The 21,754-nt window shown below is 48.8% G+C and overlaps 9 protein-coding genes across 9 annotated transcripts; 7 read left to right on the forward strand and 2 right to left on the reverse strand.

The window, feature by feature from the left end:
• Nucleotides 1–4,555: 4,555 nt before the first annotated feature.
• On the forward strand, nt 4,556–6,076 carry BO79DRAFT_156054 (cytochrome P450; the record flags this gene model as incomplete). Its single annotated transcript, XM_025678805.1, has 1 exon — nt 4,556–6,076. One exon carries the CDS (start codon nt 4,556–4,558, stop codon nt 6,074–6,076), a length of 1,521 nt encoding a protein of 506 aa, XP_025536153.1.
• Nucleotides 6,077–6,494: 418 nt separating this feature from the next.
• Nucleotides 6,495–8,296, forward strand: BO79DRAFT_273356 (MFS transporter). The gene is made up of 6 exons (XM_025687504.1): nt 6,495–6,709; nt 6,763–7,053; nt 7,102–7,126; nt 7,177–7,349; nt 7,401–7,844; nt 7,905–8,296. The coding sequence occupies exons 1-6, from the start codon at nt 6,504–6,506 to the stop codon at nt 8,251–8,253; spliced, it is 1,488 nt and encodes a 495-aa protein (XP_025536154.1). The 5' UTR covers nt 6,495–6,503; the 3' UTR covers nt 8,254–8,296.
• Nucleotides 8,297–8,628: 332 nt separating this feature from the next.
• Nucleotides 8,629–9,297, forward strand: BO79DRAFT_289844 (uncharacterized protein; the record flags this gene model as incomplete). The annotated part of the gene is made up of 1 exon (XM_025688822.1): nt 8,629–9,297. One exon carries the CDS (start codon nt 8,629–8,631, stop codon nt 9,295–9,297), a length of 669 nt encoding a protein of 222 aa, XP_025536155.1.
• An 841-nt stretch (nt 9,298–10,138) lies between these two features.
• On the forward strand, nt 10,139–11,973 carry BO79DRAFT_258323 (fungal specific transcription factor domain-containing protein; the record flags this gene model as incomplete). Its single annotated transcript, XM_025686295.1, has 3 exons — nt 10,139–10,190; nt 10,233–10,368; nt 10,416–11,973. 3 exons carry the CDS (start codon nt 10,139–10,141, stop codon nt 11,971–11,973), a joined length of 1,746 nt encoding a protein of 581 aa, XP_025536156.1.
• A 54-nt stretch (nt 11,974–12,027) lies between these two features.
• Nucleotides 12,028–13,425, reverse strand: BO79DRAFT_231509 (L-lactate dehydrogenase; the record flags this gene model as incomplete). The annotated part of the gene is made up of 3 exons (XM_025684166.1): nt 12,028–12,442; nt 12,509–13,002; nt 13,084–13,425. 3 exons carry the CDS (start codon nt 13,423–13,425, stop codon nt 12,028–12,030), a joined length of 1,251 nt encoding a protein of 416 aa, XP_025536157.1.
• A 923-nt stretch (nt 13,426–14,348) lies between these two features.
• On the reverse strand, nt 14,349–15,477 carry BO79DRAFT_289845 (SDR family oxidoreductase). The gene is made up of 3 exons (XM_025688823.1): nt 15,316–15,477; nt 15,021–15,244; nt 14,349–14,955 (listed from the first exon to the last, which is right to left on the reverse strand). Exons 1-3 carry the CDS (start codon nt 15,397–15,399, stop codon nt 14,391–14,393), a joined length of 873 nt encoding a protein of 290 aa, XP_025536158.1. The 5' UTR covers nt 15,400–15,477; the 3' UTR covers nt 14,349–14,390.
• Nucleotides 15,478–16,394: 917 nt separating this feature from the next.
• BO79DRAFT_210846 (uncharacterized protein) lies at nt 16,395–17,359 on the forward strand (the record flags this gene model as incomplete). Its single annotated transcript, XM_025682899.1, has 1 exon — nt 16,395–17,359. A coding segment is annotated over one exon (952 nt), but the record flags the coding sequence as incomplete, so codon positions are not given.
• Nucleotides 17,360–17,717: 358 nt separating this feature from the next.
• On the forward strand, nt 17,718–18,638 carry BO79DRAFT_258327 (uncharacterized protein; the record flags this gene model as incomplete). Its single annotated transcript, XM_025686296.1, has 3 exons — nt 17,718–17,765; nt 17,830–18,203; nt 18,257–18,638. The coding sequence occupies 3 exons, from the start codon at nt 17,718–17,720 to the stop codon at nt 18,636–18,638; spliced, it is 804 nt and encodes a 267-aa protein (XP_025536160.1).
• Nucleotides 18,639–19,899: 1,261 nt separating this feature from the next.
• BO79DRAFT_273368 (cytochrome P450) lies at nt 19,900–21,746 on the forward strand (the record flags this gene model as incomplete). Its single annotated transcript, XM_025687505.1, has 3 exons — nt 19,900–20,542; nt 20,595–21,048; nt 21,110–21,746. 3 exons carry the CDS (start codon nt 19,900–19,902, stop codon nt 21,744–21,746), a joined length of 1,734 nt encoding a protein of 577 aa, XP_025536161.1.
• Between the last annotated feature and the right edge of the window lie 8 nt (nt 21,747–21,754).

The raw sequence follows: 21,754 nt of genomic DNA on the forward strand, positions 1-21,754 counted from the left end.
ATGGTGTAAGACCAGGGTTCACCATGATTTTATATAGACCGCACAGTTGGTGAAAGAGTGAATTGTCTGTGCATTACTCAGCGGAGATAACCCAAGATGCAGGCTCCGCTCGGCTTGTTGTTCTGGTATTTTGTCCACATCCCGAGTCTCAATGGTGGAGCTGCGGATAAAGTAAAGACCCTGTATACCAACCAATCAGGCCACAGTAATTATTATACCTCAATCATAGACAGCTGAAACCACTTACTAGATTACTAACAACAGATCCAATAAAGACAGCAAATCTCGGGTTTTGTGAATAACAGTGATCCAACCTAAACACCGGTATCCGCTTACTAACTGTTCCCTGTAATTACTTCAAGTAGTTATGAGAATAGTTGCCATTAACAATGGCGCAACCGATTACCAGGGTCCCCGTCTGCGCAGATCTTAAGATATTTTGTGCCCCAATGATACATTCTTATCTATCTATCTCCATCCTTCAATTCTCTGGGCAGATTGTGAGGATAGTCAGGGTACCAAAAGAAAGAAAGAAAGAGTGAAAGTAAAAGGACAAGCTGTATAGGAGAATTCATCAGGCTGGCAGGATTCTGCCAGTTTTGAATGAAATAATTATACATGAAAATGTTGCCGTTCTTCTTTTTCTTCTTTTTCTTCCCCTTTCCCTTCTTACTGTTTTCCTATTTCCAGTATCGTGGTCACCGCTTTGGTTGATTGGTAAGACCCCCTTCCCTTTAGCGTGCTGGATTTTCAAAGTTGGTATTCTGTAAAACTGGTAAAAGGTATATATAATCGGTAGCTATTGCATTCAAATAGCAACCCCCGGTCAAGAAAGAGAACATATTATCTGGCAGAGATCAGTCTGGTGAGCACAAACGCAACTACATTGGGGTTCATGGCACTAGAGCCGTTATATGCAAGATCCAGCCCGCCTCGTTTGACTACAGAGGCCCCATTATTACTGTCCTAAAATGGAAGACCCGCAGACACATGCGATCTTTCAACACATGCTGATTTGCCGTGCGAGTGCATACAATGGGCAGGTTTCACTTATGTGATTGAGCGTATGTCTGCATAATTCAAGGTTTGACGGAGATTGATCCTCGTATAACACAGAGTTTCAGTCACTAATCCCTTATCCGGGCGGTCTCTTTTAGTCTGTAGCTTCGAGCCGCATTCACTAATGTCACGATAAGAGAGTTCCTTGAGTTGGTACCTGCAGTAGATCCGCAAGCGCATACTTTATTTCCCCATCGCCAGCCAGGGCGTGATGAGCTGGGTGGGATTAAGGAAACGGAAAGTGATGAGACGATCAGAAGTTCTTCAAGCCCGACCACGCCTAACGCTTAAGAGAAGAGCAGGATTACAGATCGATCGATATACCATATGTTCTACTGCTAGCAGACAAAGCCAAAGAGTGACTATTTGGTGCTAGGGGATGAGTGGCCTTTCATAACCCAGTGTGTGCGCACGCACAGACCACCGAAATGACCGGCTCATTTCGAGGAGATCTTGTTCGCATATGCTGAAGTAGCTTACGAAGTAGGGCTAAGTGATTGTTCCGCTCGGACTACAATCCACCCCACCCACAATGCTCTTTCACGACATTTAAGCTCCTCATTGACAGGTATGGAGGCACGCTGACATCAAGTGACCGGCCGGCGTATCATTAGGGTCTGGTTCCTTATAATGAACTAAAAGGCTTATTATCCGCTAAGATATCCAGCAGCAGATTTAATAATGGTTACAGGTCTATAACTATTAGGGGGCTAAATATTCTTGGCTTTTGCCATCCCGATATTATGGGCTGGCAACTCCGGGCGGTCACAGTACTACGTAGGTCATTTATTTTCACCACTATCCTCGTGGTTAATTATGATATTCATACTCTAACTGTCATTTCTGCATGAACACCTACCTAATCCTTTAGAAAGTGTCCGGTCTTCGCACATGAAACAGAAACCTGACACGATGGCATCCTTTATAGGGAAACGCAAGAATTACCATTCACTGATATATATCTGCTAATTGGTGCGCACATTTGCCAGGCAGAAAAAGCCAAAAACAATCAATAGGTACAATAGGCGGGATAGATAAGGAGTTAGAACTTGGAGAGGTTCTAACTTCTCGTTCGGATTTTCGAGCTTGAGTAGACATGTATATCGATAACGGGCTATCTCGGCACACATTTAGTGCGGGCTCTTATGGACATCGTGCTGAAGGTCACCGATGGTCTTGCAGGAAGGAAGGATTGAAGATCCTTTGGTCTGAAGAAAACGTTCGAGGAATATTCAACGCTGACTAACTACTGTTGCTCACTGGATAGCCTCAGGAGCCAGTTCAGCCATAAGGTGACGAACTTGGTTTACACCCAAAGCAAATCCCACTATTTCTAATGGCAGAAATACAGGCGACATCGGCGAACCTTCAACAATATACGACGTCCTAGCTTCGCGTTCTACTTATGGCTGCCGCTGTTTATCAGCAACTCTGTATTTCCCCCATCCATCTACTCAGTGCTTACCTTGAGCTAAAATTCGATCTTCTGGCTGCGATAGTTGACCCTTAGGTAGTTCTTTGCGACAATTCAATAACCTGCTAATGATGGCCTTGATATTCATCTACAAAAAGAACCCACTGACGTACAAATAGGACGATCTTCATCATACCCTTTTCGCACTTGTGGAGATTCTTGTACCCGATGACGTGTGTCACGGGGCGTTCTAGGCCCAAAATGTACCGCGTTTATGCCGTCCTCTCCGTTACAGATGTGGAAAATATGATTGTGACCTAGGACACGCGGCTCGTATTTCGAGCACAATGGGAGAATCGCATTCACCACGTTGTGAGTGCCGCTGATCTAAGACTTTAATCTGAAAGCGAGCTTTCCGCTGGTACTAAGGGTTGGCAGTAAGGAAGTTCTGCAGCTAATTAACAACTATCTACCCAAAGCCACCTGTACCAGTTGCGGATGCTGCCTTGAAGATATCGATCCGAACTTTCCTAAATTTGGCAGCACTGCGTGGCCTACTCTGGTCAGAAAATTAACCCCCCCACCACACACAATGTGAGGAAGCACTGAACTCTCATATCAACCTTACCCTGACAGAGTGAAGTGGGCGAGATTATTAATTCCATGTTGTATGAATCGAAAGGCCGTCACGATATGCCCGAATGCAACACGAGTCAGTTGGGGTTTATATTCTGATCCACATCAAGTAAGAACAACTGACAGACACATTTATATGACCACACCACGCCTTACGGGCCTGTGTTGCCAGCTCGTCATTATGATACATAATCTCATCTCTTGTGTTGGCAACTGCATGTGCCTAGTGCAATATGCGGTGGATGCGGAGATTTCTGTGGCATGCAGAATCGGAGGTAATCCACGCCACCGTTGCTCATAACCGACTTATGAATGCTTGCGAAGCATAAATGATATCACAAAAAGCGGGGTCACTCCTCAGATCGAGGTCATGTTGCACACTTTGGCCAGAGCTCGGAAACTAACGCGTGGTGGCTGGCTAGCAATAGACCCACTGATACCAGTTACTTCTCTATCTTGTTGAGCTCAATGGCTACAACGTGCATGGCATGTTATCTTGTGCTTGCTTATTGCTCATCTGCTCAGGGACATGTGGTGTGCCAGGAAGCGGGTGAAGGCGCGTGTCTGGGTCCGAGCTTGACAGCTGTCTCCACCCTAACAAGGAGTCGTGTCGCTCGAATCAGCCATTCAGAAATGACCCAGTACCGATTTGTCTATTACAGAGCTTATTGCTCCTCCTAAATTTGTCAGGGCGATCATTCTGTTAGCTCCTAGGGGGTCTATCCTTGTTTCGTGTAACCGTGTGCATTTAGGCTGCCCCGTTCGATTGAAATTTCTAGGGCTCTGCTAGGTAGCCCGAGAGTCGAACTTCCGGTATCCGTTGCGGGAATCGAGGCATCCGGCCACCGAGTTGCATATCGCCCTCGTCTGGAATGATCATTGCCCCTCTCACATTATTAACTGGTGTCTCCTATTGGGCTGACACGCGGGACGCGGACGGACCGTAACACAGCGTGCAGATCGCCTCTCCACTCTATCTGCAGCTCAACATCCAATCGATGCCATCAGCTGCAAGTCTGCCGTTTTCATCTTAACAGCCTCTTCACAGCCTTCTCAATATTGCTTCTGGGTTTAACGGTAAGTGAGGTGAACAATGGAGTGCTTTAGTCAACCAGAGGACTAGAAGGTGGACAAGTTTGAAACAACAGAAGAAATTATGAATGCTGGGGCTAACAGGAGGAGCCAGGCGCATATGCCGCATCATCGCGGCACTATCAACTGGCATTGTCTGCCCCATCGCCTAGATTTAGTGGCAACATATGTCCGATACTTACCCCGCTTCTATCTCCATGCTGTTGCCCACACCTCCTGCTTGACACGGCGTCGTGACGCCAGTATGTTCGCGATTGCAGCTCAGGTGCGACCGACCCGAAGACTTATAATCGCCCCTCACCCCAGCCCTCCAGCATGCATGACAACCAAATCAAAGCCTTCATTTAAGACATCATGCCTACTGTTCTGGCTCTTGTTGGGATATCGTACCTCGCGTACACCATTTGTGCTGCCATCTGGAACATCTACTTACACCCGCTCCGTCGGATCCCCGGACCAAAGCTATGGCTGGCTTTTCCAATCTTGCGCTACATCTCAAACATGAGAGGAGTACTAGATAGGGACATGCGAGCACTCCACAAGACGTACGGTGGGGCCGTCCGCTTCACCCCGAATGAGGTTTCCTTCATCACCACCCAGGCATGGAAAGACATTTACGGCCACGGACATCGGCAGTTGCCCAAGGTATCAGGGTCAGCGAGCAATCCTAAAGACATTATCAGTGCAAATGACTCCGATCATACTCGATTTCGCAAGGCGATATCCCATGCTTTCTCTGCTAAGGGCCTTCAAGCCCAAGAACCGTTCATCATGGAGTACGTCGACAAGCTTATCAATAAGCTGCACAGCATGGCAGAGTCAGAAGTAGCCGTGGATATGGCGAAGTGGTACAACCTTACAACATTCGACCTGATTGGAGACCTCGCGTTTGGACAATCATTCGGTGGACTGGACTCAACAGAGTACCACTACTGGGTATCGACTATCTTTGAGTTCATCAAGGCCATAGCATTCACTAAGTTCAAAGATGATTATCCGATGGTGTTCAACGCCCTGAAGCGGTTCCTACCAAAACACCTACTGGAGGCGAAAAGAAGACAGGATGAATATAGCTGGAATACAGTACAGACACGGTTGCACGACCAGACAGATCGTGGCCAAGCGGACTTCATGCAGTCCATGCTTCGTCACCGCGGCGACAAGGACGGGCTGACTGATGAGGAACTCGCAGCCAATGCAAGCATCCTTGTCATTGCTGGCAGTGAGACCACAGCAACACTTCTGTCGGGGCTGACGTACTGGTTGCTACAACACCCTAAGGAAATGGAGAAAGTCAAGTTCGAAGTGCGATCTGTCATGAAGACTGAGGAAGTTATCACCGTCAACAATGCTACAGCTAAGCTTCCGTACATGTTGGCATGTATCGATGAGGCGTTTCGCATGTACCCACCTGTTGCCGGCCACTTGCAGCGATACATACCAGACCAGCCTACTGAGATTTCGGGATATCTCCTCCCCAAAAAGGCAAGTCCCACTCAGAATAGTGGAATATCCAATGCTAATACCTTTCAGACCAGAGTATCTGTTCATCAGTCTGCTGCATACTGGTCGCCTCTTAATTTCTATAAACCCGAAGAATTTATTCCCGAACGTTGGTTGCCTGAATCGAAGAATGATCCTTCGTCGCCGTTCTATCATGATAATCGGGAAATTTTGCAGCCATTCTCAATCGGTCCCCGGAATTGTATAGGTCGGAACTTGGCTTATGCAGAAATGCGTGTGATTTTTGCCAGAGTACTATGGAACTTTGACATCGAATTGTGTGAGGAGAGTCGGGAGTGGCATAATCAGAAGTCATACAACCTGTGGGCGAAACCTCCACTTATGTGCAAGCTCAAGGCTAGGGTTCATTGATGTTCTCACTTGGATTTTCCTGTGGTGTACGACAAGGTTTTCGCTCATGACGATCAATTGCTTGATAGGGGCTTGGTAAATAGCACAATATTATCTGTTTCCAATTCGATTTTTTAGTGCGCCTTAACTGCACCTAACGACTTGGAGTTGACCACCAGGATTGGTGATTATGAGCCTGCCGAGCTCTTCCCTGAAGCTCAGCTGGACCCCTGCATGGAGTACCAACCCAACATCTTCTCGTATGGTTCAGAGCCATGTCTTGAACTCTTCTTAGGTTGGTCTATGCAGATCCGGGGTGAGCTACCCCGAGTTCTCCCCGCCCCCGCAAATGCGGGGTGACGGACATCCTCCGATACTTAAGCCCTGCTCTGTTTTCACTTCAATCTTTGCACCCTGCCTCTTTCCCACTGCATAGGGATCTCTCGCCATGTCTAAGCCAACAGAAGAGTATACTGAATATCACGAGGATACAGCGAAGATCCATGAATCGACCCAAGATGCCATCTACCAGACATACGTTGCCAAGAGTCCCGAATGGCATCGGAAGATGACCAAGCAGCTCCTGCGAAAGGTGGACATTCATCTTCTTCCGTTCTTGGTGGTGATGTATTTGCTCAACTTTCTCGACAGAAAGTACGTTCTGCCCAGCACTGGACAAGTCCAACCTAGACTAATACCTACCTCAGTAATCTTTCACAGGCCCGACTAGGGTCTCTCGAACAAGACCTCGGGATGAAAGGAACAGACTACAATCTAGCCACGAGTATCCTCTTTGTCGGGTATCTCCTCATGCAACTGCCGTCGAACCTCCTTCTTACGCGCGTGCGACCGTCATTATTCCTGGGGACATCAATGGCTATTTGGGGTGTCATCTCGGCCTGTCAGGCTGCAACACAATCATTCACGGGATTGGTCCTTGCTCGTTTCTTCCTTGGCTTTGTGGAAGCGCCATTCTTTCCGGGTGCAATCATGCTGATGTAAGTTGTGCAACAATAAGCCCATTTGTGCAGTGCTAATGTGTACAGGTCGAGTTGGTACACCAGACAAGAGGTAGGTATTAAGCCAGTCTGACCTATAACATGTTGAACTGACCGATATAGCTGAGTCATCGCATTGCGTGGTTTTATGCTGGAAGCTCTCTAGCAAATGCGTTTGGTGGTCTGATTGGAGCTGGGGTGCTGGGAAACTTGGACGGTGCGCATGGAATAGCAGGGTGGCGATGGCTTTTTATCATCGAAGGGTGCATTACTGTTGGGATATCGCTGACGTCAACGTGAGCTTTCCAATGTCGATCTGATAGTTATGGTGATTTCTGACTGTATAGACTACTCCTGCCGAACTACCCTGCCACCACCTCATGGCTCGACGAAACGGAGAAGCTATACGCGCAATGGCGACTTATCCACGACGCTGGAGAAGCAGACGAAGCCACATCGAGCAACATCAAAGAAGCGCTTTATCTAGTGTTCTCAGATAAGCGAATCTATCTTTTCATCCTACTCCAGCATACGTCGCTCCTCTCGCAGAATTTCCAATACTTCTTCCCCACCATCGTCGAGACCCTCGGCTATGGAAATATCGAGACTTTGCTAATAACTGCACCTGTCTGGATCGCTACCTTCTTCGTATCACTTTTCGTGACATGGACATCTGGAAAGACAAATGATCGCGGAATACATATTATCTTGTTGATGCTTGTTAGTGTTGTGGGATGCATCATATGCACTGCTACGACGAACATTGGTGCGAGGTTTTTTGGCATGTTCCTGTAAGCATCCCCCCATTCCTTTTCTCTCCTTTTTGGCATTCAAGCTCAATGATAATGTAGAATGCCCATGGGCGCCGTATCTGCCTACCAAATTATCATTGCCTGGGTGGCCAACTCCTTCCCCCGCCCGCTGGTAAAACGCTCAGCTGCAATCGCAACGGCAAACATGATTGGCAACACAGCGTCCATTTATGGAAGTTATATGTGGCCGTCGTCATCAGGACCAAGATATATTGCCGGTGGTAGTGCTACGGCAGGGATAGCCCTGCTTGTTGCGATTATTGCTTTTGTCATTCGTGTTGTGCACCTAAGGATGAATAAGGCGTTGGATGCGGCGGAACAGGACAGGGGAGGAGTTGAGGTTGGTAATTTAGAAGCTCGCAATGCTGGGTTTAGATATATTCTTTAAGGCCGCTCTTGGGGAAAGTCATTAAGAGGTTTTAGAAGTTTAGATGGGGTTGAAGGCGCTCAGATGACGATGGGAATGACCTCATCTGCAACACAGGACAGATTGAAATTCCGCACCACCGTATACTTCTGCAACTCGTGTCGTAGGCTACAACATTCCTCCCAATGGAGCTTTACTAGGTCAAGAGTGAGATAAGCTTATAAAGCTTGTTGACATGACGTGGACTAGTCTGTACTCTGTTTGCCAAAGATCTCATGATCTAGCCCCACTTATCCCAGTGATGTACATAAATATCAGAGACTATCCAGATAGCTTATCACAAAACTCATCTACTCACCTCCCTCCTTTCTCCACATCATTTACACAATCCTGAAAATGAAGTTCCTCCACATAATCCTCCCCCTAGTAGGCTACGCCCTAGGCCAAACCTCCACCACGACTACCACCCTCTCATCCTCAACTTCATCCACCTCCTCCACCACAATCCAAATCTTCAACATCCTCCCCACCTCACTAACCTCCCAAACAACCACCCCAACTCCCTCAACCACCCTCGCTACCTTCGATGCGAGCATCATCTCCGCCTCATCCTCCACCACCATCCTCGCCGTAACCTGCAACGGCGCGTGTCCCATCCCATCCATCTACACGATCACCGCGGCGCCCTCCACCTACGTCGAGCACGGCACCTTCATCGGCTCCGCAAACGGCCTTACAGTGACAACCTCCCAAAGCAACGCGTGCAATATCACCTCCTCGACGCAGGCCGCGTCGTGCTCTGTCACTATCGGGTACTATGGGACTGTGAGTGGGGGGCAGAACTCCTCGTCTGTGGTTACTTCTGGCACGTCGTATGGGTCAGGTGAGATTTGGTATATGCCTGTTACTGTCACAGCGGGAGCGGAGAAGTTGGCTGCCGCGACGCAGACGGCTGGCGGTGGGGGGAGTGGGAGTGGGAGTTCGAGTGGAGGGGAAAGGGTTGAGGTAGGGGGATGGGGATGGGGCTGGGGTTTGGGGGTTGTGATGATGGGGGTGTTGGTTTAAGCTATTGGTTGACTACCTTATTGGATATTTGCAAACGGATTGGGTGACTAAGTAATGATATCTTAGTTTGTGTCTGGTGGTTCTTTGAACTCTGCAGTTGCAAAGCATTGTAATTTCCACAATTCTCACAGCTGAAAACACTCTTTCTAATCTGATAGGTTGGAGAGAAAGTGTCCTCGTGCGTTTCAGTATGGTCTGTGGAAACTTCCACTGTTCACCCTACGTTAGTCAATATTGTTTATTGTCGAGATTAATGCTTGTCCTGCCATGCATGATTCATTTGTGTTGAAGTACATGAAATAGCAAAAGCAGGCACATCCCATATATGGGGCAGAGGGATAACTGCAGATACCGAAATGTGAGATATGATACCTACCATGCCGTCTTTTCCAATTGGACTCGGCAATTTCGGGTCTATTCCACACATAAGATACTCTATAGATGGTAGAAGTCGGTGGAAACATTCGTTATCTCGGACAGTAAGAATATATCAGCTTACAACAGCACCCATGTGCGGTATCCGCCGAGTATATAGGCCAGTATTGTTCAACAGAATGTTAGATATACATTTACAATCTCCGCCATATCTATTCATATTGGAAATCCTACATTGCGTTCCAATTTGCGCCTGCGGAAGCAACACCCGTCTCATCGGAATCCCCCAGTCAAGAAGAACTATTATGTATATCTTATCGAGTCATGACCATGGCTATATAAAGCCATCTCATTCTGATTCCTTGGTCTTCCTCAGAAACAACCTTTAACCTTCTGACCTGGGAATATCATATATCGGTAAATAACTTAACCATCTAGTGTTGTGGCACTGACACTTGCCGCAGCAATGGAGACAACGCAGCCAGATGTCGCTGGCCCTCCCGGCGCACGCACCGCATGTAAGTTATCTCCACTTTCCATGCCATAGCTAATTCCTTCAGGTGGAAGCTGTGCGATCCGTGGAAAGACTTGCAGGGTCAAAGAAGGAGAGACCGCCTGTACTAGATGCTCGCGTCATGGGCTCAATGAATGCGATGCGTATTTTGCAATGGTGCAACGCCTTAAGGATGAGAAAGAGTATGCCACAGCCACATATATTCCACAATTCTCACTGACAACTGTAGATCCAAAGACAAACTTATCAATGAGGTCGCTGACCTGCGAGAAGAAATCAACACATTCTTGAGAGATACGCCTGGCGCAGTGTCCCTGTCTGATGCAGTTATCCGTCTGAGGAATCTCCACATCCAATCAGGCTCTGGAGGTAGTACAGCTCCTACGGAAAGTGATCTCATATCAGAGGGTGTTGTCTCCTTAGAAGAGGCAGAAGACCTGTTCAACATGTTTACTACATGTGTTAATCCGCTTCTATGGGATGGGCTTCTCATGAAACATAAGACTCTGGACTCTACCCGCAGGTCATCGGCGATGCTAACGGCAGCCATCCTTTCTGTCGCTGCACTACTTGCTCCGGATCGAGCAGAAATATACGAGAAATGCCACGAAGCCTTTGTATCTCTCTCCCTCATGCGGAGGTTGATGGATCCTCACCATAATAGCTTGGACGATGTTCGCGCTTTGTGCATTGGTGCATTCTACTTCAAGTATATGGGGGAGCAGCTTTCTAGCGAGGCCATTCACATTTCAAGCGAGCTTAGCCTAGATGAAGCCTTCTATCGGTACATGCGAGGCGAGGTAGCCGATATGGAACAGGTTCGGCTGTGGTGTCTCGTCTATATCTGCGGCCAATACTTCACCACTGGGCGTGGTTGTCCTCCAAAGGACGTTGAATACAAGCCGATCTGGGATATGACGCAGATTCCCAGTCCAGATTTTGCCAGTGACGAAGACCAAAGGCTAATCGCCCTCGCTCTATACTTCGATACTCTGGCAAATGCTCATGCGGCCTTCTACACAGATTGCAGATATCCACTGAAAAAAGATGATATGGTGACAATACGCGCGTTAGAAGACGCAGTTAAGCGATGTCTGCAGGAGTATCCGACTGGAACATTCCATACCGACCACCCTCACTCTTCTTTCCCCCAGGATTTGAAGAACGTGTTTCACGCCTTTGCTCAGTTTCAGCTCTACTCTCTGGCATTTCGTGGGATCTTTCCTTATAATAATAGTCCGACGAACTTCGAAGCGTGGACATTCGAGCATTGCCGTACTGCGCGTGCTGCAATTGACGCTGCTATAAGAGTACTGTCCGTCATAGGAACTGACAGTGATCTCTCATTAAATCTCCGCTATGTTCCCATTAATATCCATCAGATGGTGGGATTCTGTGCTTCCTTTCTTCTGAGAATTGTCGGATTAAATATGGGGCTGGCGGGCAGCGCTACAGGTGACATTTTTCAACTCAAGCTGCCTATTGATTCTGGGCGCATTGTCCACATTGGAATGCGCGTAGCCCGGTGTCTGCTCACAAAAGGTGCCGATCTCAACGAGGAGCATACGTGTAATATCGTGGGCACGAGTCTGATGAACATGTTGCAGATGCTTTCTGACTTGCATTGGGCTAGCACTAGCGAGGTACCAGTACACGGTTGGGGCCAACTGCTACAGTACCCGATGACAGACATCGATGCGTCTATTGCTAGTTATCCTGATGGGACATTCGGCATTGGCTTCAATCACCTGTTGCCATACTGGTTTGAAAGACAGGAATTAATCTAGATGCATCATTAACTACCAGCTCTTTCTTTCTAGCTCGAATTGAAGACCCTGCGGTTACAAGCGTGCCCTGGCTGGCTCGCCATGCAACGACGCAGATTGCTTTGTTATTAAATGATCCACATCCAATGTGTTCAGCAGGCCCGGGTGAGCCTGTGATAAATTCGTAATCCCCAACAACTTCATGGTCGTCTCTAATTCATCTCTCATAACTGCGATCGTCAGCATTCCCACCTTATCACTATCAAGTACGGAAAACATACTCTCAATCAACCTCTCTACCCCCTCCTGTCCATAACACAAGCTGTACAGGAAATGCCTTGCCATACCAACGGCCTTCGCACCCAGACAAATAGCCTTGATTATATCTGTTCCCCGCCGAATACCCCCATCGACAAATACCTCCAACCGATCAAACACCTGCGGACAACTCCGCCGGATCTCCATCAACACAGCAATCGATGAGGTAGACCTGCCAATCACAATTAGTATGACTCACCACACCCCCTCAACTGACAACAAAAGACAAAGAACTCACGTATCCAAGCTCCTCCCCCCATGATTACTGACCACAATCCCATTCACTCCATACTCCATCGCCAACAACGCATCCTCCGCCGTCTGCACCCCCTTCAACACAATAGGCAGAAACGTATTCTCCTTCAACCACGCTAGATCCTCCCACGTAAAACCAGCATCAATATACTGTCCCATCGATCTTCCCAACCCGCCTCCCTTCTCATCATTGCCACCAATGCACGCCCCACTCATCGGTAACGGCGTTCTAAATCGGATATCGTTAGGATCCAGCGGGACCCGCTCATCCGCTTCCCGCTTCCCAGCGACGGGCGCATCCACAGTCACAAAGATCGCTTTCGCTCCGTTCTGCTCTGCGGTGCGGAGAAGGCGCTTCGATGCCTCTCTGTCTTTGTTTACGTAGAGTTGGAAGAAGAATGGGATGTTGTTATTCTTCGTTTGCTTGGCTGCGGCGGATGTTATTTCCGAGAGGTGGTAGGCTGCGTTTGTGGAGACCTGCATTTAATCACACTCTTTGTTAGAATCATACTCCTTAGACACCGCTGCTACGACAGTGATAAAGGAGAGGTAACATACACACATCCCAATCCCATACCTCGCACATCCTCTCGCCAATGCAAGCTCACCGTCCGGATGAACCAACGTCGCCATTGCCGCGGGACTCATGAACAGTGGTAGATCCATGCGGCAGCCCAGAATATTTGTCTCCATTGATACAGAGGTGACATTGCGGAGGATTCGCGGCCGGAGAAGAATGCGATCGTACATTGTTCTGTTCGATTCATGTGTAATTGTATCTGTCGCAGCGGAGGAGTAGAAAGCCCATGTTTTGGGTGTGAGGGATTGAGAGGCTGCTTTTTCGAAGTCTTGCGCGGAGAGGATGGATGATAGTGCTGGGGGTTGCGTGGTGGTAGACATGTTTGATCCGCTACTGGCCATTCTTCACCAATTGATAGACTGCGGTATATTATCATGGAAGCAATGTGAGTGCGCCCGTCCACTATATATTCTCTCATTTGGGAATTGAGTTTGTAGTATATCGGTGTAGTTCTAGACTTGTAAGACGTGAGTCGGCGTCGCTAAAACTTATTCCACCAATCATATTTTCCAGTGGCGGAGATCATTACCGAGATATCTTATCGATCTCTCGGGCGAGAGGTTTACTGTAGGAGATACGTCATTCGGAAGGGGAAAACACGAGCATAGCCTTGTCGGGATATGGTTTCCGATGAGTCAGAAGAATCTGAAATCTTGGGGGTGTGGATTCCAGGTCCCAGAGAGGGTTTCGTCTGTTGGGTAGTAAATTTTCGAACTTTCAATGCCTGTGTGTGCTCAACAGCTTTATGTCGTGTGTTAAGCAGATAATAAGAGTAAAAATAAGAAATAAAAGTATCCATATCTATATAAATTCACCTGGGAATCGCAATTTATAGTGGTCTTTGATCGACTTTAGCATACTGCACATTAAATACTCGGTTTTGTAATTTTATGAGCCGATACTGAGGCTCTATATGCTTACATACACGCGCATACACAAATCAATACATTGCAATTTACTTGTGGATTTTCCGTATGCTATCCATTGTTCAAGGAACAGACGCGGGTTTTCACCATCGCGCAACACGTCAAGCTACAGCTGAAATGAACCCTATGAAGAGATATCAAATATGAGCTAGCCACAACTAATCTATGCTGCTCACTGCCCTTTCCTGCTTCACAAGAAAGGTCAGCTAGATTCTTTGGGACTGGAGCTGCTTGGTCTGAGAGATCTGTTGACTCTGGATGGTGCTTGATAGATTGTCATATTTCGTTCCAATTCTTAATAGACAATGTCAATTGAACCGACTCGAAGCTAATCATTATATACAATTCTCATTCGAAATTTAGAAATCCGTCTGATCCACCAGCCCCTCAAACTCATTACAAATAGCCAACCTCTCCTCGCACGCTTTACGCATCGCAGCAATAGCATCCTTACCAATGGGCAACCGCAAAGGCAACTGCTTCCCCTCAAACTTGCCCGTTCCCTTAACCGCCTCGACCACCACCTTCGCCGCTTTCTCCGGATCACCTTGCTGGTTGTGGTTGGCAGCCGCACACCCAGCAACCACCAGACCCCGGAGCTCTTCATACTCCGGCAAAGGACGAGGCGCCCGGCTGTGAAAGTTTCCAGGGTTCATGACCTCTGTGCGGTAGTAACCATAGGTGAGTAGTGAAGTGCGAATGCCGAATGCCGCCAGCTCCAGAGCCAGGTTGGGCACCACCACCTCCAGGAGACCCTTGCCGCCTGTGTAGCATGATGCACCAGGCGCACCGTAGTAGACTCCGACGCTGCTAGTGAACAGCACGGTTCCGGATTTCTGGGCGCGCATGAGGGGCAGGAAGGCGCGGGATACATTGAGGGGACCGAAGGCGTTGGTGCGGAGGGCGTCAATTAGGAAAGGCTCGCTGGGAATTTATTAGTGGGGGTTCAAGACAGTATACGACGAATGGGGGGAGAGGGGCAAGCTAACGTGATTTCTTCGACAATACCAGCGTCAATGTATCCAGCGTTGTTCACTAGGACATCGACTTTGCCGTAGATCTCCCAGATCTCGCGTGCCTTGGCATCCAGTTCTTCTTGGGGCCGGCTCACGTCGAGCTCGACCACTGCGGCTCCGGCTTCTTTGAGGGCCGAGAGACGGTCGGCACCGCTGACATTGTTGCGGGCGCGGGCAGTGGCAATGACTTTGTCGCCCTGATTATTCGTTGGTCAGTAACAGTAATTGGTACATATGTAAGGAAAAGGTTGGTGGGGTGGGTGCTCACCTGGGCGAGGATGGCGCGGACTAGGGCTTCGCCGATGCCGGAGGAGCAGCCGGTGACGACCCAGGTAAGAGGTTGGCTGGACATTGTTCAAGTATATTATTTGTGTGATATCTGGTATATAGGTAAGGGGGAAGAGAGTGTATTTGAGGATAGAGAGAGCAGCAGGAACGGATTCAAGGAGGGGGAGAAGAGCAAAGATAATAAGTGGGGGAGAAATGTCAGTGTCCGCTTCTTCTGTTGTTTGTGTTTTGGACCCTACGTAGCAAAGCCTCACTCTCTCGCACTAAGCATTGACTAGTAACATTTAGTGTGACACTTGTATCGACAGTCACCAGTGATCTGCAGGGGGCCATAAAATCTTGCCTCAATGATATTTAGTGCTTACTGTCTGTCAGCCTACAAGGCTACAAAGTTTCCTGAGATCCACTTTGCCTGGTAGTGTAACACAGTAGATACTAGATACAAGACCTTCCTAGTTATTTATCGCCCCCGCCTGCTCCATCAATTCAAGTCTTACCCCTCAATCATTTCACAATCTATCAATTCTCTCCTGCCATATCATAACTTGATCGGACACCGCCACCTGCCCCCAAACCACTATCCCAACTCTCAATTCCCTTGGTTTTCGAGATGTCCTGGACACAAGTCTCCCCGAACCGATACGAGCGTCCCTTCGACTCCATCGAGTCATTCTACCGCATTGTTGCTGCCGCCGGTGCTCCGCTCAACAAAGAACACTACCTAATCACTTGCACTCTCCTGCTGCAACCACCTCTGCCTCCCACCAGTGCAATTGAGCAAGCCTGGAAAGCTCTCCGCCATGTCTACCCTCAATTGGCCGCTGAACCCGAGGCAGACGGCAACGGCAGCGAGCGCTTCGTGTATGAAGCCATCACCTCTACTACCCAACTCGACGCATGGGCCCAAGAGACCTTCCACATCGACACCAATCGAACTTCAAATGATCTATACGAGCAGCTAACTCCCTCACCACGCGTCCATCTCTACTACCTCCCCAATACCTCCGAGGTAGTCTTCCGCACCCCCCATTGGCGCATCGACGGCATCGGCCTGCACCACATGCAATCAGCCTTCCTGCAACTCCTCGCAGACGGCACCATTCATCCCATCGACGGGACCGAACCCTCACGTCTCTGTCCCGCCGTGGATCAAGCCATCTCAGACTCCAATCTCCCCAACACAAGCTCCTCCCTAGACGAACCCGCCGCCACAGCAGCCTCAAACCGCGAACTCCAACCCTGCCTCACCCAGACCGACAATGGAAACCTCATGCTTCCCACTCTCCCCAACGTCCTCCCCACCAACCCCAGACGCATCCTCCGCCACATCGACAGCGCAACCACCACCCGTCTCCTGGAAGCCTGCTCCGCCCACAATATCACCATCACAGCCGCCACCCACGCCGCCCTCGCTCTAACCGGCCTGCAATTCGCCCTCAACTCAGAAAACAAACCCGACTACGTCGGCTTCAACCCTCTCGACCTGCGTCGCTACCTCCCCGAGCCGTGGAACGGCCCTGCAGCCGCCGTCTCGCTCTATCATACAGGTCTTCCGTTCCGCATGCCGCTCTACCCAACGCAGGTGGAGAAGCATGAAGAATTTCTCCGGCTTGCGCGGGAATTTACCTCCCTCTACCGGAGGAACCTGGCCAAGGAGGCCCCGCAGAATATCTTCGATTTCCTGCCTACCTATGTGGGACGAGTTATGCAGGTGTTGGGCGCTGCACCGCCCGATCCGTTGCTTGCACCTGCGCATCCCGAGCTGAGTTCCATGGGAAGGGTGAATGAGTTGCTTAAGGTAGAGGTGGAGGGGAAGGAGAGGAAGGTCAAGGTGGAGGAGTGGTGGGTGGCTATTGAGGTTATCAATCGGTTGTTGTTGACGCAGGTGTGGACGTTCAACGGGGAATTAGTTCTATCCGTGCATTGGAATGAGGCATTTTATGAGAGAAGTTTTGTTGAGGGGGTGTTTGAAAGGTGGAGGGAGGTGTTGGTTGAGGGGTTCTTGGAGTAGATTTGTTTGCCGGCGTAATAGTAATCGATTGATGGTAGTTTGAAGTTTACTGGAATATGAGCTACTATAATATGTGACAAACAGAGAATTGTGTATATCATTATCAAAAAAGGTGGCATGGAACTATATCCTTCTGCGAAACTGTACAATCGGTCCCTCATGCGAACTGGTAAACATATCGCGTGTCTGGAACTCATCTCTCCGGTTCCTTCCCCATGCTGCACCCCCTTTCTTCTTGTTCCCCTCCTCCTTATGAACAGAATCCAACCGCATTTCAAACAACCACAACAACCTAGCCAGAATAATCCCAGGCTGGTAGTTCTTCAACGTTGCATTCAGCGTCTCAATCTACATAACCATCCCCTTTTGGCATGGGAAAGCACATTGTCTATGTAACCGATGCGAAGGGTCTAACATTGGTGAGCTAAACTAAATTCTATCACCCACCCCACCCTCACACAACGCTAATATACAGACACACAGTCTATAACCATCGCCGAGTGCTTCTACTGTCTCGCCATCTGCTTCACCAAGCTCTCCATCCTAACATTCTACGGTCGGATCTTCCCACAGCGATGGTTCCGCCTCATGACCTGGTTCATGGCCTTTGTCGTGGTTGCGTACAACTTCTGCAGCGTGCTCGCCACCTGGCTACAATGTGTTCCTCTCTCTCACGCCTGGGATCCTTCCGTGCCCGCCACCTGCATTGATTACTACGCCGTCGTGGTATTCAGCGGCGTGACAAACGTCGTCACTGACTTTATCATCCTGAGCATGCCCCTCTCTGTTATCCATCAACTACACATGAGCAGTCGCAAGAAACGCATGCTGGCGTCTGTCTTTGCTCTTGGATTTGGGTCCGTTCTTTCCCATCCCCCAAAATTATGACACTAATCTTATATAACAACAGAACCTGTATCGCCTCCATCCTCCGCTGCATCGAAGCTCAAGCCCTCAACTCCACCGACTCCAGCTGGGACCTGCAAGGCGCCATCGACTGCACCTCCGTCGAGATATGCGTCGCCATGATAACGGCCTGCATGCCCTCCATGCGCCCGCTGGTCTCAAAGATATTCAAGTCGAACGCTACCCAGGCAAACTCGAAGATGGACCCCACGGTTGGGACTTATAAAATGTCGACGCAGAAGGGGACGCGCAGTCGGGCGGACCGCGGTTGGTCGGCGATTGATCATGAGGAGATACAGAGGCTTCCGGAGGAAAGGTCCGCCGATGAACTTTCGTTGGGGAGTTTGAAGCAGGCGTACCGTGCTGATGTTAGGCAGGCGGTGTGATGGCTTCCACTTTTCAATATTTCCCTTTTGTTTTTGTTGTATCATTGGCTCCTCGGAAACGAGAATGGTGGATTGTATATAGGATGATTGAGGCGCATCTTGTGGTGTTTTTAGTGTATTTGACAGTTTGAACGGCGTTAGGTTTGGATGTATAATACTTTGATGACTTATAGAACTTTTTACAAGTTTTTACGGAAAAGGTCGATAAGCAAATCTTGGAAAAGTCCGGAGAATTGTGTGAAAGCTGAGTCCAAACGAGAAGTAGCGCGTTATCACGCCGCTATGTCCGCCCTTTGTACAAGAATGTGAGGTACCATCCCCAGCCATGTCTCACTCCGAGCGACCTGCGATCTGTTCGAGATATTATTCTTTTTCAAGTTTCTCTGTTGGCAACATCTACCCAGGTCTTATCCAAGCAATAAGTAAATTAACTCAGAAAGCTTGTCTGTATGACCTTATTCTGACCACCACACTCTGATCAAAAGCGGGGCCAAGCGCAGCCGATGATGCAGGATTATAAGGGACGTTATTACTCCTCAACCTTAGGGCCTTACCGGCCTAGCTTTGCTTATCTTTACTTTCTGCATTTCATAGATACGATAATTTGCATTCCTCGTGATATTCCAGAGATCCTGTTCCGAACCCTATAAAAGCTGCGTCATACAGCACGTGTATTTATAAATTTTGGAGATGTATAGTGACATTCTATATTCCCAAAGTTTTCTACCAATTTTACCAAGTCAAAGTAGAGCAAGTGCGATGAGATATTTTCATTCTATCATTATCCGCCACATTTAGGCTTCAGTTTCCACTGGTCTGTTCTTAATGATCAAGCACTGAATTGCACTACACAGTACGGCTGACTGACCTCATTGAAGTCCTGACAGTAAGGGTGTTTAATCCCTATATATGTTTCCAACCGTCTGAAGGATATCACAACGAATCATCTGTTGTGGAAAGTAATGTCGACTCCACCGGCATTGCGTGCATTGACTTCAAAATATATGGTGGATACTGAGAATTAGGCGGAGCAGCCAATCAGCAATGTCGCAACCGTCTCCCGAAAGGGTATAGCCTACATACATTCAATATGGATTGATGATCTGTCTCGCAAATGCCGAGAAGAAACTCGAAGCGGAATTGCAATAGAGCGTCCTTATTGGTATGTTTGTCTTGGCGCTTTGATCCCCACATCCTGCCAAGAGCATAGGCATATATAAGTAGAAACCACAATGCCCCGGAGTTTTCCAGACCAAACAGAATGGCATCGTTCCTTGATCTTTTGGTCACTGTAAAAGAGAAAGGCCCCCTCCTGGCAGCTGCCGGAACCAGTGCCCATGTTTTCTACTGGTCACGAGGGGAACGCGGCGCCAAGGAGGGCCGTGCTTGGGTCTATGCCAATCTGATCGTGAATACTCTAGCCCTACTCACCACAGTCAAGAACCACGGAAGCTGGACAAGTATCTACGCCTGGTCTCTAGGCATCAGCACTGTGTCCATACTGAACATCTGCTTCTATGTCTTCCTCTTCGCCTCGATCCTAACCTACCGCGCCTTTTTCCATCGTCTACATCACTTCCCAGGCCCATTCTCTCTCAAACTCTCCAAGTTCGTAACCGGATACGAGAATCTCGAGAAAAACCGCAACTTCGAGCGTGTATGGAACCTACATAGGCGATACGGGGATATTGTCCGAACAGGGCCCCAGGAACTTAGCATCCTGTCGGCTGAAGCCATCGATGTCATCTATGGACCTTCAAGTAAATGTACCCGTGGCCCGTGGTATGATCGTCTAAAGGGCTCGGGTGACTTCACGCATGACTATGCGGTGTTTCATATGCGGGATCCAGCTGTGCACTCCCAGCGAAGGAAGGCTCTTTGGGATAAGGTGTTTAGTGGAAGAGGTTGGTGATATACCCCCTTGGATGTGTTATATCGTGCTCACTGAAACAACAGCACTGAAATCCTACCAACCAATGGTCATCCGCACGACGGAAACGTTCCTCGACGCTTTGGCGCACCGTGTCAACCAACCGCTCTCTGTCGCCAGTACCATGTCACTTCTCAGCTACGATATCATGGGAGTCGTCGGCTGGGGCTATTCCTTCAATAATATCGAGACCTGGGAATTGAACTCTAGTCTGAGCTTCGTCAAGAACATGCGGAATGGCCAGCATGTCATGGTTCACACGCCGTGGCTTATCAGCTTGTTGATGAGCCTGCCCGGTGCTGGTAGTGCTATTCGAGAGTATGGGAACTGGATCCAAGATCGAATCCAGGAGAAGCGGCAGCAAGAAGAAATAAATGAAGTGCCTGGGGAGGATATTATGACGAGGATGCTTCCGTCTATGCGCGATTTATCTAAGAAGGCGTTGTATAGTGAGGGAGAGCTGCTTGTTATTGCTGGAGGGTGAGCCTCACCACCATTCATTCAATTTGTCATTGACATCTAACTAATCAACTACGAACAGAGATACCAGCTCCGTCACAATGAGCGTCATAATCTACCACTTGGCCCTCAACCCATCCATCCAACGCAAACTCCAAGCCGAACTCGACTCCGCAACAGAAAAGCGCCAGATAGAATCAACGTCCCCTACTGAATCCCCCGAAGACACCTACTACCGCTCCATATCCTCCCTCCCCTACCTAAACGCCTGCGTCAGCGAAGCCCTCCGCATACAGCCACCAGTACACGGTGGAATCCAGCGCAAAACACCACCAGAAGGCATCCACATCCCCAATGATAAGGGTACCTCCACCTTCATCCCGGGAGATACAATAGTTAGTGTGCCGATTCTACCCGTCCAGAACGATCCTCGGTACTATCGAAACCCGGAGGAGTACGTCCCCGAGCGCTGGACGGACGAGAAACTAGATTGGATTATGAATAAAGCGGCATATTTCCCGTTTGTGGGTGGCGCGTATAGTTGTGTTGGGAAGGGGCTAGCGTATATTGAGTTAAGGGTTGTGGTGGCGATGCTGTTTGGGAGATTTGATGTGCGGTTGGCGGATGGGGAGGATGGGAGGAGGTTTAGGGAGGAGACGAGGGATACCTTTGTAGCGAATCTGGGAGAGTTGAAGGTTGTGTTTAGTAAGAGGAGGTGATAGGGAAT

The sequence above is a fragment of the Aspergillus costaricaensis genome (assembly GCF_003184835.1).
Source record: "Aspergillus costaricaensis CBS 115574 unplaced genomic scaffold BO79scaffold_32, whole genome shotgun sequence".
NCBI classification, from domain to species: Eukaryota; Fungi; Ascomycota; class Eurotiomycetes; order Eurotiales; family Aspergillaceae; genus Aspergillus; species Aspergillus costaricensis.